The 18806-nt window shown below is 54.6% G+C and overlaps 1 protein-coding gene across 1 annotated transcript; it reads right to left on the bottom strand.

Annotated features, from left to right (window-relative positions):
* Positions 1-155: 155 nt before the first annotated feature.
* PEX6 (peroxisomal biogenesis factor 6) lies at positions 156-14864 on the bottom strand. The gene is made up of 17 exons (XM_072035397.1): positions 13784-14864; positions 13532-13695; positions 12716-12799; positions 12041-12143; positions 11735-11871; positions 11539-11650; positions 8577-8785; positions 7795-7987; positions 7360-7436; positions 7120-7252; positions 4808-5013; positions 4666-4727; positions 4246-4354; positions 2957-3073; positions 2255-2332; positions 1054-1193; positions 156-721 (listed from the first exon to the last, which is right to left on the bottom strand). Exons 1-17 carry the CDS (start codon positions 14744-14746, stop codon positions 585-587), a joined length of 3024 nt encoding a protein of 1007 aa, XP_071891498.1. The 5' UTR covers positions 14747-14864; the 3' UTR covers positions 156-584.
* Between the last annotated feature and the right edge of the window lie 3942 nt (positions 14865-18806).

Here is an 18806-nt window from a genome sequence, read left to right as displayed (position 1 = left end):
CCAAGCCCCACAAGGGTTGGTGGCCCCAGCCATGTGCCTGCACTCCCCGTTCCCTGCCGGACGCGGGTTCCTCTGGGACACCCAGTTCTCCCAGGGGGTAGCAGGGACTGTCCTGAGCACCACGGACAAAGATCTGAGGCCAGGCAGTGCCGCAATGGAGCAGAAACCTCTATTTATTTACGGAGACCATGTCAAGGCCAGGCCCGCAGCAGCAGCATTGCCTCACGTCCTACAAGTGACTGCCTCCAGCCCGCGTCCCGCTGCCAAACCGCGTCCAGTTTTAGCCTCGCTCTGCTGTCCTGGGACACCCCCGTGCTGCCCACACTCACCAGACTCAGCTTCTCCCCTGCCTGGGGTCACCCTGGCCTGTTCCTGGGTTCTCCTCTACAGCTGAGGGATTGCTACACAACCCACCACCCGGGGAGGCTGAGCAGAACAGCGCCTGCACACAGAACTGCACGGCCACTTTTTCAGCCCAGCTCAAAAAACGGGGTCCACCAGCAGGGCGCCTGTTTTCAGCCCAGTTCTCTCGCACCTTTAGCGCATCCTCCCCTCGGTTCCTCCAGGCCCACCTGCACTGAGCGTCAGCAGGCAGCAAACTTCTGCTGGATGTGTCTGTACCTGAGCAGCTCCTGCTCAGACACCGATGGCTGCAGCCTCGCAGCAGCCTGCAGGAAGTCTTCCATGGTCAGGATGAGAGCGGAGCTCTCTGTGTCCAGCCCTGCGTGAGACAGAGAATGGGAAAAGACTGAGAGCAAAGCGCTAGGGCGGCTGGCAAGATCCAGCATCCCTCTCTCCTGCCAAGGGAGGGAAATTGGCCTGGAAAGAAAACCCGTGCCTCTCTTTCCCCCCAGGGCCAAGCACTGGAGGTGGAGATGCTCACACACGTCGAAACTGCCTGCCAGTAACCCACAGCCCAGCGCTCAGAGACAGCCCCAGAGCCTCCGAGGCTCTTCTCCCGAAGCCCAGTTACTGCCAGCAGCTGTAACCGCTCTCCCTGCCCCTGAGCTGGGCAGCCACAACGCCTGGGATGGGCTGGGGTCGGGCTCCCACCTTCCTCGATCCATTCCACCTTGCGTTTGACGGCGCACATCATGGCATCCGAGCACAGCGCGTAGATGTCTGCTCCTGTCAGCTGAGCCGGGCATTTTTCTAGGATGCTGCTGAGATTCACAGAAGGATCCAGTTTAAACCTGCCAAGAAACGAAGCCACACGTGTCAGAGCCACAGGACAAAAATATAAACAGTCTGGTAGATATGCAGCAGCCAGAGTGACTGGGCAGGAGGAATCAGAGGCCACAGAGTCACACCCCGTGTTTAGCAACTTCTGGACTCTGCTCCGCACGCTCCAAAAAAATCAAAGGGCTTTGTTTGTTTGTTTATGTTTGTTTGGTTATTCTATTTTTTAACCACAGTCACTTCTCTTTGAAACATCCCCACAGCGAGGTCCTCTCTCCTGCTAAGCAGGATCAAAGGCAACTTCAAGTCCTCACTCAGGGAAATTAAACGCTCTGCACACCTGGGAACAGCCTGCAGCCAGGGCTGAATAAGAACACGCTTAATTACAGACAGCAGCAACCACTGGAACACCAAACCATCCCATCAGAGCCGCACGGCAGACAGCAGCAAGCCTCCTACGGCACGAACGAGCGCACAGCTCTGGAGGGCACGGCTGCCAAACCACACGGTGTGAGACGATGCTCGCAGCCCGCCCACGCCCTCACGTCTCCTGTTAGCTTGTCCTCGAAAGGAGCAGTGATGACAACGACCCATGACACAAAGTCCCAGCTAGGGCAGATGCAGAGCATCTGTTCTGCTGCTCACCCAGCTGTTGAGGTGTAACTCCACACCCACATTGCACAGCTTGCTCTTCTGCCTCCAGAGATGCTCTCCGGAGCTCAGAGAAGCTGGAGAAGCAGCCAAGCCCTGCTGGTTGGGGTCCCACACAACCAGTGTTTTCTCTGGGAAACAGAGGAACATGCACAGAGCATGGGCTGAACAGCACCCCTCAACATCACAAGGCAAGAGGCAGTACGATGAACAGAGCTGCCTTCACCCTCAGCTCTGGAAAAAGCAGCTGATGTGCTTGTGGAAGTCTTGCAGAAAGCAAGTGGGACCTTCCTGCTGTGTTGGTGCACTGCAGCCTCACCACACGGCCAGGATCCTCAAGCAAGGGGTGGCCTGCTCCTAGGAAAGCTGCCACCCACTGCAAGGTGGTGGAAGGGTGCTGCAAGAGGAGAACAGCATCACTCACTTCCTGGTGACTGCACTCAGCACCTGCAGCTGGGACTCCCGGTCTTCATTTATGCCCACATACACCAGCTTGTCAAACCTGTCAGCAGAAAAAAAAAAAAAGAAAAGAGGTGGTCAAGAACAGGCCCAGAAACACCTGTCACTGGTGCTCAGCCCTGTGCACCAGAACTGAGAGGTGGTGGCCCTGGGGCAGTTCCTTCTGCTGTCAAGTCCACGGACAACAGACTTTGAGGGTGGCACAGATGCTGGAGGTCAAGGCTGCTCTTCAGAGGGACCTTGGCAGGCTGGAGAAATGGCCTGACAGGAACCACACGGGGTCCAGCAAGGGCAGATACAAAGCCCTGCCCAAGGACAGGCAAACCCCAGGTACGAAGACAAGCTGGGAGAGAGTTCTTCAGAAAAGACCCTGGGGGACCAAGTCCTTCCACCAGTTTGGTGCCACAGCGAGACTCCTACTGCCCTGCTCTGCTGCTGGGGCAATAACCAGAGTAGGGGGGGAAGTAACAAGCACAGTAGCTTGTGCTGCTGCTACAGCTATCAGCTCTGGCCTCGTGTCAGCTGCCTGCCTTCCCCAGAAGCCAGGGCAGGCTTTAGGAAGAGTCCCTGTTTGGGGGGAAGGTGGCAGAGACCCAGCTCAGCTCATCACCGGCTGAGGTGCTCTACAGCCCTGCCCTGAAGCGAGGCAGGGCTGGAGGTGATGTACCTGCCCGGCCGGAGCAGCGCGGGGTCCAGGAGGTCAGGCCTGTTGGTGGCTCCAATGACAAACACCTCGCGGCTGGAATGAAGGCCGTCGAGCTCAGCCAGGAGCTGTGAGACAACTCTGCAGGGAACAAGATGGGATATTCACAACTGGGCCCTGGCAAGGCGCTGCTGTCACTCCCAGCCACCAAATAAGAGAGAACAGGGGAGACCACTAAAGCTCCACATCCTGGGCTTCACCTCCTACTTCTCTTCCCTAGAACAGCCCAGACACAGCTGCCCAGACCTCTCTGGGCACAGCCAACGATTGTGTGGGCTCATTGCAAAGTCAGCACAAGCCCCTGGTACCAAGACAGTCCTTCCTACTTACGCTTGGCTCTGAACCCTTCCAGGCTGGCTGCACGTGCTTACAAGTTGCTATCAGACGCTGGCAACACAGACCAAACATAGGCAGGCACGCACGGCTAGGGATCGGATTCCCCACACAGATGTGCTGGTCAATCCCAACTCTCCCTGCTACGTGGTGCTGCCCAGCAAGCTCAGCTGCAGGGCTGCCCTGTCAGTCAGTGCTGGGGACTCCCTGGTGGGCCTGCGATGCTGCTGACCAGCCCTCAGGGCAGAAAACAGCACACGGTGCTGATCTAGTTCTGCAAACCACCGGGCTGAAGGACATCTGGCAGCAGAGTACTGCAGTGCTGAGCAGGCCTCCTGGCATGGGGGAATCTCAACCAGTTTCTGGCATCGCCTGAGCCAACCAACACAAACCATACCCAGCCCCTTCCAAAGCAATTGCTTTGTGTGCATGAAGACAGGCACTGTGGGCACATGGTGGCACTGCAGAACCCCTCCTGGATGGTGAGAAGACTGGAGAGGGACCTTCAGCTCAGCATAAGAGACCTGGGGGAAGTCGCCCTGTTTCTGGGCATCGCCAAGCTGTACGTGCTTTGCTTCTACCAGAGGCAGCTGAAAGGTTTCCCACCACAAGGCAGGGGTGTGAAGGATGGCCTTGGAAGAGGCCAAAGGGAACAGTTGGCAGCCACAGAAGCAGTTGGAGGAGGCTCAGTTTTAACCAAATGTTTGCACAACAAGCTTGGGCAATCAGGAATCTGCTGCAATGCAAACAGCCGTACTATGAGCCTGAGAGGAGACAGGCCACGCACAGGGTTTGAAGGGAGCAGGAAGGGAAAAGGGAGATAAAGAGCTGGGATGGACTCTGGCTCGCTGGGCCACCCCGTGCACCCCTAGCTGAGGCAGGCATGCCTGCTCTCCCAAGGACACGCCACGCTCACTCACCTGTCCATGACACCCCCAGAGTCTCCACTCCGCCCACGATTTGGGGCCAGGGAATCCAGTTCGTCAAAGAAGATGATGCAGGGAGCAGCTGCCCGGGCTCTGGCAAACACTGGGAGGAGACAGAGAGCACACGAGATGAGAAAAGCAGGAGGAGCAATCAACGGGACCCAAGTGGAGTCACCAGCAAGGAACTGAAGAGCTGTGGATGGAAATCAGCTGCCTGCTGCCTCACCATCCCTCTCTACTCCTGCCAGAGGGGCTCAGAGAGAGCCAGACTGGGCGTTAGGGACTGCTGGATATATGCCCTTGCTGCCTGCTGTGGATGGGTGTTTGGAAAAGCGGTTTAAGCACTCCCCCTTCCCTCTGGAGCCACAGAGCAGCCCCTCTGGCCACGTGCAGGCTCAGGACGCTTCCACTCACCGTTACGCACGTTCTCCTCGCTCTGCCCCACGTACATGTTGATGAGCTCCGGCCCCTTCACGCTGCAGGGAGAGAAGGGAGCTGGTTAGAGCACGGCCAGCCAGCGCTAGGAGAAAGCCAGTCCTCCTGCAGGGCTCTTCACCTAAGGAAGGTCATGGTGCACGTGGTTGCCACGGCTTTTGCCAGCAAGGTCTTCCCTGTGCCAGGAGGCCCGTAGAGCAGCAGACCAGAGCGGCACAGACCCAGCGACAGCAGTTCTGGGTGCTCCAGGGGCAACTGGATTGTGTCCAGGATCTCCTTCTTCACCTCATGGAGCCCACCAACATCCTGCCAGGACACGGAGGGGATCTGCACGAGAGGGAGAGTCCCCATCAGCACTTCTTCCTGAGCCTGCCTGTTCAGCTCTTGCTCCAGTCGTCAGCCTCTCACCACACTGCCCAGCCACCTGAGATCCCCCTAGGGACGCATGGGGGAAGGGTGAAAGAAGGAAAAATGGGCCTAGCAACTTGTGTTTAGGGCACTTTGTCCCCCACGGTGCTGAGACTGAGCAAGGGCTTCGCAACAGAGTGACAAAACCTGGGCTACTAACAGCTCTGTCACGTGAAGGAGGATGTGAGAGCCAGACAGCCTGGAGGGCACTGCAAAAAACTAGCTGCTTTTGAAAAGGGACAAGCAGGAACAAAATTCATGGGTTTACAAGTAGGTAGGGATGGGGCCAACTGCAAGTATGCAAGGGAGGATTGCTAAGCGAGGAAATACAGCAAACTTGAGAGGGGGGAGCCATGCCACTTGTGTTATTTTATGCTCAAAGAACCTCGGAGGAGGATGCTCTGCGCAAAGCCTTCGAAATAGCAGGAATGCCACAGCCTGGGTGACAGATCCCCCAGAGCCAGAGCAGCTCTCGTGGGAACACGCAGAGAAAACAAAGCCCCAGCACGCTTCCCCCAGCTGCTGGCTGGGTGGTGAACAGGTGCCAGCACAACCGGGGAGTTTAAAAATAGGCCACAGGGAAATTCTTTCCCCCCTCCTTTGGCTCCCTCCCCTCCTTCGGCTCTCCTTGCTCTGCTACTCGAGATGTTATCGCGCTTTTCCTCCAGCTGTCCAGCAACTCTGCCGGAAAATCAGGTCTGACAAGATAAGGATTTCTAGAAAAAAACCTTCTAAAGCAAAAGATCCCAGGCACCCTTCCTTCACCGCTGATGAGTAGAAGAGCTGCCTTCTCCCCCACGCTCCTGCTGATGCTGCCTCCCTAGAAAAAGCTCTGCAGACATCAGCACGAGAGCTGGAAAACTGCAGGGTCGTTTTCAAAGGAGAACATTGCAGCGGTAGGACACACTGCAAATGCTGCTAGCAACTGAAGTTTGAAATCATTTTTTTCTCAGAGGCTCAAGCCGGCATCCCATTAACTGCAAAAAAAATTGTGTGACTAACCAGAAAAAGTAAGCACGGAACCGAGAGTTACATACGTTGAAAGTATCCGTGTCTGCTAATGGGCTTCTTGAACCCCAGCCAGTAACTAAGAAATCGATAACGGATTGCAAAATGCAAGCAGAATTAGCTTCCATTCACACAGCCCGCTGCCGAGCATGCTCTGTGGTTAGTATTTGGCTTATAGTGAACTTGGTAAACACACCTCGAAGCAGAGCTCGTTTGGTTAATTCCTGAATTTATTAGATACCGAGCAGCCCCAGAGTAGCTCCCTGCTGACAAGAGCAGCGAGGCGACACCTCGCTCGGGCAGGACTGCAAATGGGCAGCTGGGGAAGGTGCCAGAACAACTGCTCTGAGGGCTGTTTCCAGCCCTGTGCTGAGCGCAGTTGTCTGCACATGGGGGCAGGGAGAAGAGGCTCTGATCATTTTGCTTGGTCCTGGCACCGCGCTGCCCAGCAGAAGCAGTCACCCCAAATGCTGTTTCCCCAGTCACGAGCCACCAGAGGCAGAGCACGTTGCTCCCCAGGAGCTGACTGCTGGTTTTCTCTCACCCCCCAGTCCCTCTCCCTGAAGGATCCCCAAATTTTCAAACCGCCTGGCTCTCGGAAAAGCCTGTGCCAGCTCGAGCCATGGCCAAGGCCATGGATCAAGTTTAAAGCTTCTCACACGTGGGGAAACTCCCTCTGCAGGAAGGAACCTCGCCATGTTCCTATATGCCAAGCAGCTGGAGAGACCCCAGTGAGGCAGCAGCCTCTTGAGAGGCTGAGCGATGCAGCCTGGCACCCCTACTGATGAAGCCATCTCCAATTAGGGCTGCAAAGGGCTTCCCTGAGCAAATCCAAAGCCAACGGGGTCCAAAAAACACACCTGGACTGTTTTTCATGGCTTGGGGAGTACATGGAATGAGACAGCAGGAAGCAACATGCTCGGGCACAGCACAGCTCTGGCAAAGTTTGAGAGAAGCATCTTGAGCCACAGAGAGAGGAATTTTAGAGAAACAACCCCCTCTGCCCCAGCATCCTACCTTTGGGGCGCCCACTGCCTGCGAGTGGGCATCGTGCAGCTGGTCCAGAGCAACGCTGAAATCCTCCTCAAGCACTGGGAAGCCAGCAGTGCAAAAATCCCTCTCTACTTCTTCACTCAGTCCACCCGGGAAGCTGGCAAGGAAAGAGAAGGGAAGGGCTCAGGCACTGCCCTGCTCCCAGCACGGCCGGGCTCGCTGCATCCCCACCCTCCCCGCCTCCTGCCAAATTGCCCGGGCTACCTCAAGGCCTGGATGCGGGTACAGGCAGCCCGGCTGCTGTGGGACAGCAAGGCACAGAAATCCCCCAGCACAAAACCCTGTGAACGCGGAAACAAAGAGCATCAGTTCAGTCCAGCCAGGCCACAAAAGGTGTATGGGAAAGGTTCCCTGCGGAGCTGTACTCTGAGCTTCTGTGCTTTGGTTGAAGGCTCGGATTTGTCTTTTGTTTTTTTTCCTTTCCATTTTTCAAATTGACTTCTAGCAGAGCAGAGCATCAACCCTCTGCAAGAAGCACAGATTCCTCAGCCACCAGAAATCTGCTCTTAAGACTGATGTCTGAGGACTGGGGTTAACCACTGAAGAAACTGACTGGGCTACGGGATTTGTCCCTTTTTTCCCATCCTGCCATATATCACGGGGCTGCCCCCTGCCACGTGTCGCTGCGGTTTCACTCACTGCAGTCCTGCGGGCCAGCTTGGCGAGGTTCACTTCTTTGCCCAGAGGAAGACTGGCAGTCAGCACGCTCAGCATCGACCTCCGCTGCTCCTCGGAAAGGGCTTCCATCTTCACCTCATGAAGGAAAGCGGTCTGCACATCTGTAGGAACATCCTGGGGTCTGCAGGTTGTGCCGATCACCAGGACAGGGTGGCTGTTGAGAAAGGGGGGCAGTGAATGGTTGCAGCTCTGTGAAAACCTTCCCCTCCCCACTGCTCTCACCCACATCACATCGCTCTCCAGTAGTTGCCTTTCCTCTGAGAAATGTGCATGTACCAGCCAAGCTCTCCCATATACCACTCTCCTCCAGCTTACCCGTGAACTGCTTTGTGAGCTCTGCCTCCAACTCAAGGCCCCCTCAAGTGATGTCTCATCTCTTCACCTGATGCCTCCCTCCCTGCTCTCTGGTATTTCTCATCTGCTGAGGGATTCTCCTGGGGTCTAGCTCTGCAATCCCAGCAGAACAGCTCCGCAGACCCTGCAACCCTTGGCATGCCTCACAACTACACCAGCTTTGCTCATCTGAATAAACTCAGAAACCAGCCCAAACTTGGACAATAAGGCCCCCTGAGCCCCCCAGCCACTAAGAGCAAGGGCCAAATAACATAAAAAAGTAAATCAGTGAGAATCTCCACTGGGTTAACCACAAAACTGGGCACACTAGCAATGAAAGCCTCGATGCAACAGCGGCTGCTGCCCTAGGAATAGCAGAAGCAAACAATCATCCTGGGTGCCCAACTTACCTCAGTGCTGGGTCTCGATCCAGAAGCAGCTGGCGCAGAGTAGCGATGACCCTGGCGTCCTCTCCCAGCATGTCCCGGTCCCTGCCCAGCAGCTCTATGTCCTTCAGCAGAAGCACGCAGGGACGGAACTGCTGGGCCTGGGCGAAGGCCACCTGTATTTTTTCCTCCGTGGCTCCACTGGTGTCACCGCACAAGCTCACGCAATCCACCTGCAAGACAGGCCACGCAATGCACGGACTGCAGGGGCTGCAACGTGGACAGCCCGGGGACTGGGAGCAACGCTCGCTTCCATGGAGCCTGCTGTGGGCAATCCGCAGCTGGAAGGGGTTTTTGGGAGTATCTGACATGCAGAAAAGGCAGTTTCCTGCTTCTCTGCAGGAGGACAGGGGAGCAGGAGGGTCTTGGCTGAAAGAGCTGAGGACAAGGGACTGGAGAAGTCAATGAAGGAGATGTCACGGCTCAGCCAACCTGTGCTGGAAGGGAGGGGAGAGAACAGGACAGGGAGAACAAGGCGCCTCGGAGGAACAGAGTAAAGAGCAGAGGGGAAGGCTCAGGGCACTATCCAGCTCAGTGCCACGCAGGCTTAAAGTGCAAGAGGGAGGTAGAAGGTAAGAGGAGAAAAAGAAAAGTTATAGGTGGCTTTACACTGTTTTCTAGGCAAACACTGCATGAAGTCATCCAAAACGGAGAGGCTGCTGGTGAGCCCTGGAACAGCAGCTCCAACACTGCTGCAAACACACACTGCTGCCTCCTGCTGCTGAGAGGTTTTGCAGAGAGAGGAGAGGAAATCTGCTGGTTGTTCTGCGGCGTTGCCAGAAGTCTCCAGATATGGCTCCTGCACACTGAGAAGCCGGAGGTTTAGCAGTGGATCTGTGACAAAGACTCCCTACAGGACATTTTGCTTGGAACAAGAGACGGTGCTGGACAACAGCCAGGGCTTTATCTGCCTCCCCCACTGACCCACTGTTATGAATTTACTCTCCTAACTGCTCTTCTCTGTCCAAGTAGTGCCACAATTTAACAGGACCCAACTTCTAAGCAAAAGAAGAAAACCCAAATATCCAAAATGCTTAGCTTGTTTTCTGTGAGTTCAACAAGACCCACATGAAAGGAGTAAGCTTATGTTTTCCTTCCACAAAAAGGAACCTTCAAGCTCTCTTCTACTCTAGCTTTCTTCTTCTTCCAAGTCCTTTTAGAGTTTGGGAAGCTCTTAGAAAAGTCACCCTGCAACTTCCAAGCCCCTTACAAATATAAATCTATAGATTCAAGGAGATTAAAGAATTTGAGGAATACATCCAGACTCTCAGAGTGAAAAAAAGGAGTGCGCAGAAGGAAAATGGCATTTTTAACAAGTCAGTGAAGACTGTGTTTGTGTTCAGAACTCTTAAGTGCTGTTCAGAGACATGGGCTAGAGCTCATTTTGTCCATAAAGTTTACCCAGTATAGCTGCAGCTGTGAAAACCTACCAATGGCTGTACTGGTACAGACCAAGAGTCCACTTAGGCCACTATCTTGTCTCCATGCATGGCCACAAGTGGCTGCTTAAGAAAGAATAAGATCAGGGTAAGCATTTACAGCCCTCTGCCCTTTGCTCTCCATGTACGGAGAGCAAAGCCAAAGTTTTCAAGCCACTGACATAGAACAGAAGTATTGATCCTGACTGGTGACAGCCAGCTTGAAATCCAACACTTTTCTTGTAAAGCTACCTCCAGAAAATTTTATCTGGCATCTTACTGCTCAGTCACTTTGTCTCATTCAACCTCTCCTCTAGCCCAAGGACAGTCTGTCCATCTGTCTCCTCGTACCTTTAATGGCTTTGTTATGAACAACCACCAGATCTCAATTCATCCTCTTTCCCACATCATTTCTCAATATGCTGCACAGCACAGCTCCCAGTCCACACACCTGCAGAGCTCCCCTGCTGATTGTGAAGGTACATCAGCTACCATCAGCTCAGACTCATCGGACCATCATGTCCCAAACCTTTAACCAGCATTATATCCAAGCCAGGATCTTCACTCGCATCTCACCGCCACAGTTTCCCAAACAGCCTTTTCAAATCCCAAGTAGACTGTATCAGTCATGCTCCTTTCACCACATGCTTGCTGTAACACCTTCAGTAACCTCCTGAAGGGTTACTGGACAGGGTTTGGCTCTGCAGGAACTACAGGGATTATTTCCCAGCAGCTCACACTCATCCTAGTCTCTGCTAACGTCATCCTTCACTCTAACCTCAGTTTTGTGTCCTTTGAAGAATGTTTCTTGTTTCCTTTACCCTCCTGTTCATCTGCTCTGGCTTCAATTCACTTTTCTCAAGCCCATCTCTGTATGATCTATGCAGTCACCTTGTGTTACGGCACGCTGCCCCTCATTTGCTCCCATAGCAGATGTAAGGACTTCTTACCTTGGCCAACTCTTTTTCTAAACAAACCTCATTTTGAGGTCATTCCCCTTTCAAAGCCAAGCACAGCAATGGAAGATGTGGGGGCTTTTGTGTCCTTATGGACGGATTCTCAGTGAATGGAAGGAAGCCCACTTACAGCACAGCTCTTCTAAAGGCAGTGAGATGTTGAAGCAGACCTGGCACACACGTTGGTATCAAACTGTCGGCCACCTTTCTTTTGTAGGATTCCTGCCCAGCTGGGGAAGATCTCAGTGTGATCTCTGCCTCACTCTGCAACATGCTTTTTATCAGGGACAACTGCAAACACCCGGTGCCACTGCAGTTCCTGCCCTCATCACCTCCTCAACTTGTGTTTTCACTTGGTGCCAGCCTCTAGGGTACGGTTCCAACTCAGTGCCCTACCCAATGATGTGAAATCCCCTAAAACACCACCGTGTGCTGCTCTGTCTGTAAAGTCAGTTAGACTCACCCAAATAACAGTTATTAAAGAAAGGTACAAAGGCAATCTCTGGGCTTTATAGAATCATAGAATCATCAACCAGCCAGAGGAGGAATTACCTTGAAGAGGTGGAGGTTGAGGCAGCTACACGCAGCTCTGACAGCCATCAGCTTCCCACTGCCGCTTGGTCCTGAGAGGAGAACGCTGCCCACCCTGCTCAGCGTGGTTGCCCTGTAACACAGAGGCAGTTCTCCCAGTGACTGGGGAGCAGGGCCCCAGCTCTCCCGAGGCGTGAGGGAAGGGAATTTAACTCACTGACTATTCAGGTGAGGCCGAAGTGCATCGCAGAGATCCTTCACAACATCAGAGAGTCCAGCAGGAGACAAGCTGCTCCATAACTCGTGACTGTTATAGGCTGGGGCAGATGGGACAGCACTGTTTGTTGAGCCCATCTGTGAGGAAAACAGAACAGCAGCTGAGAAAAGACAGCTACCAAGTGAGTCTGTCCTGAAATGCCCTTCCACAAGAGCAGGGGAAGCACAAGATTCCACAGGCACATTTGGCATCTGTAGAGCACCCTCAGGCTCAGTACACCCTCCCTGCCCTCCTCTAACATCTTACCAGATACAAAGAGGTGTTCTGCGTGTCTGCCAGGTAACCCTCAGACTGCTCGCCTTCCACCATGCCTAAAATCTTCCTCACTTTGAAGTACAGCTCTGGCCACCTGAAGGAAAAACAAGCAGTCAGAATCATGGAGTCAAGATCTGGAAGACAAAGCATCCATCAGCCAGGAGCCAACTGAGAGGCAAGGGTAGGCAGAGAGACTTTTGCTTCCTGTCTGGCTAGGCAGACCAAAAGGACTGTCAACAGCTACAGCTTCCCCTGGTGGCTTCAGCCCACGGGTACTGCTGGACTAACTTCTCATTTTGCCTTCTTCTCAGAAAGAGCAGTCAGGCACTGGGACGGGTTGCCCAGGGAGGTGGTGGAGTCACCATCCCTGGGGTTGTTCAAGGAAAGGCTGGACCTGGTGCTTGGGGACATGGTTTAGTGGGTGACATGGGTGGCAGGGGGATGGTTGGACCAGATGATCTTGGAGGGCTTTTCCAACCTTAACGATTCAACAATAATCCAAGCAAAACATTTCTTTCTTCCCCCAAAATAAGAGGCAGAAAAACTGTCAGCTCCAGAGACAGGTAAGAACGGAATCTGCTGTCTTGTTTCAAGAGAATCAAGAGTGGAGAAGAACCTTTTCTCTTGAGTATCCACATGATAGCACCATAGTTTACTGCCACCTACCTAAGGAATTTGTCTGCATTTACATCTAAAAACTCAGCATGCCCAAACGTTGGAACACACAGGATGTCTCCCTCCTGGACAAGCCTACAAGAAACAACAACAAAACACAGTTTCAACACTGAAAAACTGTAAATTCTTCTTGCATGTCCTCCCCATACCACGTCTGTTTTTACAGAAAAGAATGTCACAATTTGTACCAATTCACTCCTTTCTTGCATTCTAAAACCAAAAATAACCACTTAAAGATTTGGCATGCATGGGATGAGAGTAGCTGCAACCAGACTACTAAAAGGAAGATACAGAAGATGAACACTGGCAAAGAGTGTCACTTCCTGACAAAGTCACCTTCTTGTGCCTGGCTAATTGCAACAGCAGAAAGCCTCATAACGAGGCTCCTGAAAAGGCTTGAGGGCAGGTTTCACAAGCAAAGCCTACAGCACACCCAGCTTCCCAGTCACTGATCTTCACTCAAAGCTGTGAACTGGGGTTATGGACATGCCCCAGAAGGGAAGTCTGCGGGCAGTACTTGGGAGCCTTTGGTGTTGGATGATAAATTATAAGGAAAGAGATTTAAGGGTGACTTTTGAGGGACAGGACAAGAGATGCTGCTTGGAAGTGAACCTGTGTGAACTCATGGGGAGCAGATGGTGCAAACAGACATTTGGAAATACTCTCCGTAAGCATTCTGCTATTGGTTATGCATGTAATCAGCATGTATTGGATCTGGATGCCATGAACACACAGTGAGGGTGCAGCTAGCAAACAAGGCCTCCTAAGAGCAGAAATAGAAACGTGTGGCTTTTCTGTGTGGCTCACCGGGGTGTTTCAAAGTGCTTGTAGAGAATACGGTCATAGACTCCTCTGGCACTGTAGGCTGGCGAGCAGACAATCTCTACGTGCAGTTCCTTGGCGAAGGGCGGCACGGACAGCAAGGACTGGCTTCCTTTCCCCTCTGCAGCACCAGCCTTTCCTTCGTACCTCTGTGGCAGGACAAGGGACACCATGAGCCACCCCCAGCTCCCTCCTCTGCTACCCCCAAGCCCACCACCCGCTCCCCGCAGCACTCACCTGCAGACAGAGGAGCCCACCACCGGCAGGATCACATCCCAGGTTGAAGGCGAGGGCCGGCGCCAGCAGCGCGGTGCCATCGGGGGGCTTTCTGCGGGCAGCCCGCGGGTACTCCCAGGCGGGCGGGCGAGCCAGCAGCGCCGCCAGGTGCTGCCGAGCCTCCCCCTCTGCTCGCACCCGCACCCACTCCCCGTGGAACAGCCCCAGGGCCAGCAGCCCCCTCCGGCTCACCCACACCTCCGCCCCTCCACCGGCGCCACCACCGGGTGGCGCAGCCTTTAGGCGCGGCCCCTCAGCAGCCCGGGGGCCGGCGGCGAAGCGGGACACGAGCGGCGGCGCCGCGGGGCGACGCCAGGAGGCGACACCACCCCCGGGCGGCGGCGGAGGGGCCGCGAGGGCGACGCGGGTGGCGCTGCCCAGCAGCCCCTGCAGCGCCGGCCGAGCCTCCAGCACCAGCGGCCCGGGCCCGGGGCCTGCTCCCGGCAAGGCCTCGCCCCTCCTCGCCAGCACCGCGCCCCCCGCCGGCCTCCCCCCCCCCTCCCCTCCTCCTCCTCCTCCTCCTCCTCTTCCTCCTCCACCCCCCCCCGCCGCCGCCGCCAGCAGCACCCAGGCGAGCGGCGGGGGGCGGCGCAGCGGCCACACGGCCACCCTGCGGCCCGCAGCCAGCCCCAGGCGGCGCAGCAGCGCCCCGCGGAGCCACAGCTCGGCCCCCCGGCGCCCCGCCGCCTCCAGCGCCACAGCGCTCAGCAGCACGGCCTGCGCCCCGCCGCGCCCCGCAGGCCGCACGGCCAGCACCAGCCCTCCTCCTCCGCCTCCTCCGCCTCCTCCGCCTCCACCGCTGCTCCCAGAGCCCGCCCGGCCCCTTAGCGCCGCGCACAGCGGCTCCGGGGCCAGCAGCAGCGCCGTGACCGGAGCCAGCTCGGCCGGGGGAGCGTCCAGCGGCCGCAGCACCGCCACCGCCATGGGCGCCGCCACGACACCATAGAGACGAGGGGGGGAGGGAGGGGGTAGAGCGGCCGCGCCGCGCAGGCGCACAGGGGTCGGGAGGTCTCGGGGAATGGAGGGGAGGGGCAGAGCGGCTCGCCCCGGGTCATAGAGTGGCGGCTGGTACCATAGAGAGGGAGGCTCCTCGGTTAGGAATTCAGTCAAAGTTCGGAAATTCACCACAATAAACTCATCGCCTTCCCCCGCCCCTTCTCCCGCAGAGTCATCTGGGTTGGGCTGCCACTTCCACGATCACCCAGTCCAACCTCTGACCAGACACCACCAAGTCCTCCACCCACCCGTATCACTCATAGTGCTAACCGCTAACCATATAACCCATGGCACCAAGCTCCACATCTTAGACGTTTTTTGTTTTAAAAACCACAACGTCTTTTAAAAACGCCCTCTGCACACAAACCGCAAAATTTCTTTTATTGGTGATGCCAAGAGGTAGCTACCATTTCATAGCACTAACTCCAGATATCATAAAAGTTTAATACTGCTTCTCTTGATTTCAATGGAAGAAAATTTAGGCTCTTTATTACTATTATTATTACCATTCTTAATATTACTAAACATTAATATTAATAAATTACTATTATTAGTAATAATATAAAGTAATAATAATTAAACCCATTTATAAACAAATCAACTGCATGTAAAAAGTATGCAAATACTTGCTCTCCAGAAGTCTGACAATTACAGATTGTCACGGTAGTGGTACCTCCTATAATAGCTTTCTTTATTCTTTTTCTTTTAGGGAAGCAGGCAACAATCTTGTTCAGCTTCATCAATGAACCAGATCATAGGATAGAGTGCATCCTCAGCAAGTTTGCTGATGACACAAAACTGGGAGGAATGGCTGATACACCAGAAGGCTCTGTTGTCATTCAGAGGAGACTGGAAAGCTGGAGAGTTGGGCCGAGAGGAACATCACAAAGTTCAACACAGGCAAATGCAGTGTCCTGCATCTAGGGAGGAGTGACCCCCTGCACCAGTAGACGTTGGGGACTGAGCTACTGGAAAGCAGCTCTGCGCAGAAGGACGTGGAAGTCCTGTTGAACACCAGATAAACCATGAGCAAGCAATGTGACCAAGAATGTGACTGTGTGCTCTAGGTGACCGTGCTTGGCAGAGGGGTGGGAGCAGATGATCTTCAAAAGTCCCTTCCAACCTCAGAAGCCATTCTGTGATGCTATGAACAGACTCTTAAGAAACTCCTAGCAGAATGTGGCTTGCGGTGCCTTGTTTCACAGTTTCAGCGCAGAACAGCTCCTAAAGCTTTGGCCTTGTAAAAGGTCAAATCATGTCAGGTCAGGGAGCTCCATCTGTTTTCGTTTTCATTTTAATTTTAGTTTTCGTTTTGCAGCCTCCCAAGCAGAGGGGAGAGCTCTTCCACCGAACAAAAAAGCAAGAAGCCACGGAAGTGGTGAGTGGTAAGTGCTGAGTGCTCTCACCTCCTTGACAGTAGTGATGAGAGCAAGGGAGGAAATCAGAGAGACACCTTCTATTCCTCCTACCACCGGGCCTCCTTCCACACTGTGGACTCTTTCAGCTCACAGAAAACCACCACCGAAACAGCCATGTTGTGCCTCGCACCAGCACAGGGGCTTTCCGTGATGTCACAGGGGCATCGGCCCTATAAAAACCCCTGCGCCTGGCCCAACACTCGCTGAGCTTCTAGGCCCTTTGTGCTCGTCAGCGATGGCTGGAAAGAAGAGGTCCTGGAGGAATTGCTGCCCACACTTGCGTGGGTCAGAGCGGTTCGTCGAACCCAAGAGGAAGTGGCAGCGGAGCAGTGCCAGCGGGAGCAGAGCGACCGTGGCTGCTGAGGTGGAGCCCATGGAGGTGGATCCAGCTCCAGAGGTTGAAGAGCCGATGGAGGTGGATCCACCTCCAGCCCTCGTGGTTTGGCACAGCGTCACCATGCCAGGGCTCCCACCTGCAAGACGTCACCACTGCAGGAGCGCCCGGAAAGCTCCATATCCCCGGCACAGCCTCCGCTGCCACCGTTACCTGGGAGAGGCCATCCGGGAAACATCTAGCAGGCTTGCCTGCGGGATGGCCTCCTTCCACATCCCTCATGCCCAATCCCCGCCTCTTGGGCAGTGGTGTCATCTCTTCGGCACAGAGTCCCAAGGAGTGGGCAAGAGTGGATTTGGCTTCCTTTGGTCTGCTGCAGTGGGGCGGCGGGAGGCCCCCTCACAAGCTGGCGCTGGGCCTTGGTGTCTCAGCCTGAGGACGAGAAGGCTGCCCAACGAGGAGGTGCTTGGAGACGAAGCCGTGCCCTCCGTGGCGGTGCACAGAGGAGAGCAGCGGCTCAGACCAAGCAGTGAGGCAGACAGCTGTTCCTCTGGAGAAGCACAAGTCCTCAGGTGTGCCAGGAAGAAGCGCCGGAGTGCAGCGCCGAGTCCATTCGGGATGCTTCATCAGCAGTTCTTCCCCAGACTGGGACTCCAAGAGCAATAGCAATAATAACAATAAAAAACCATCAGTAAAACAACTTTGGTTTCTGATTTGGTGGCATTTTTGTAATGGTGTCTGGGCTCCTGCGTCCCCTTGTGGTCTTCCCAGTACAGGAAAGGCACTGCTGTGTGTAGTGCGGGCCCAGCCCAGGGCATTTGTGGGGTTGAGGGGCCAGGGCACACGGCACACGAGGGCAGGCTGAGGGATCTCCTTTGGTCAGCATTAAGGAGACCAAGCTCACGGATGGGCCCAGCTGCTAACTACAGCTGCCTGCTGAGAGGGAGGTGAGGAGATGAAGCCTCCATCTTATACGTGCTGTGTAGCAGAAACATGAGTGGTACCAAGGCCCACGCTTCCAGATGGAGACATCCCGGAGAAAAATAAGGAGAAGCTTCCCCACAAGGGTGCACAGCCAGTACAGGTGTCCAGAAAGGCCATGGAGTCTCTGTCCGGGGAGGGGGAGCTGTCCTTGACAGAACAAGGCCCAGTGTTAGAATTATATAAAGTTAGAATCATGAATTACAACAAAGACAAGTGAAGGGTCCTGCACGTAGGGAGGAATGACCCCCTGCACCGGTACAGGTTGGAGGCTGAGCTGCTGGAAAACAGCTCTATGCAGAAGGACCTGGGAGTCCTGGTGGATGGCACGTTACCCATGAGCCACCGATGTGTCCAAGAAAGCCAAAAAGGCCAGTGGCATCCCGGGTTGCATTTGCAAGTGTGTTGCCAGCTGGTCAAAGGATGTGTTCGTGCCCCTCTCCTTAACCCTGGTGAGGCCCCACGTGGAGTATTGTGTCCAGGTATTAGCCTCCTAAGGGGCCATGGAGCTACTGGAGGAAGCCCAGCAGAGGGCTCCAAAGATGATTAGGGCTCTGGAGCATCTGTCATGTGAGGAGAGGCTGAGAGAACTGGGCCTGTTTCTCTTGGGGAAGACAACACTGAGAGGGGATCTTATCAGGGTGTCTAAACATCTGCAGGGAGGGTGTCAAGAGAGTGGGGCCTGGCTCTTTTCAGTGGTGCCCAGCAACAGGACAAGAGGCAACAGGCACAAACTGAAACCCAGAGGTGTCAGCTGAAGAGGAGAAAAGACTTTTTTACTGTGAGGGTGACAGAGCACTTGAACAGGTTGCCCAGAGAGCCTGTGGTGTCTCCTTCTCTGGAGATACTCAAAACCCGCCTGAATAGGTTTCCCACATTGGAAACCTGTGAGATGTGCTCTAGGTGACCGTGCTTGGCAGAGGGGTGGGAGCAGATGATCTTCAGAAGTCCCTTCCAACCTCAGAAGCCATTCTGTGATGCTATGAGCAGACTCTTAAGAAACTCCTAGCAGAATGTGGTTTGCGGTGCCTTGTTTCACAGTTTCAGCGCAGAACAGCTCCTAAAGCTTTGGCCTTGTAAAAGCATTGCTTTTTTATGTGGTTGGTTTGGTTTGGTTTTAAATGTGCTGACTCATTTGAGCAAGAAGTCTAAGAGTCGGCTTCCAGGTTCCACCTCCCCATAATGGAAGCAGCCTCTTCATGAGGTTTCCAGTTTCCACTGCCTCTTCCAAACATGTCAGGTCAGGGAGCTCCAT

The sequence above is a fragment of the Anas platyrhynchos genome, chromosome 3, assembly GCF_047663525.1.
Source record: "Anas platyrhynchos isolate ZD024472 breed Pekin duck chromosome 3, IASCAAS_PekinDuck_T2T, whole genome shotgun sequence".
NCBI classification, from domain to species: Eukaryota; Metazoa; Chordata; class Aves; order Anseriformes; family Anatidae; genus Anas; species Anas platyrhynchos.
This window is presented reverse-complemented; position numbering and strand designations above follow the sequence as displayed.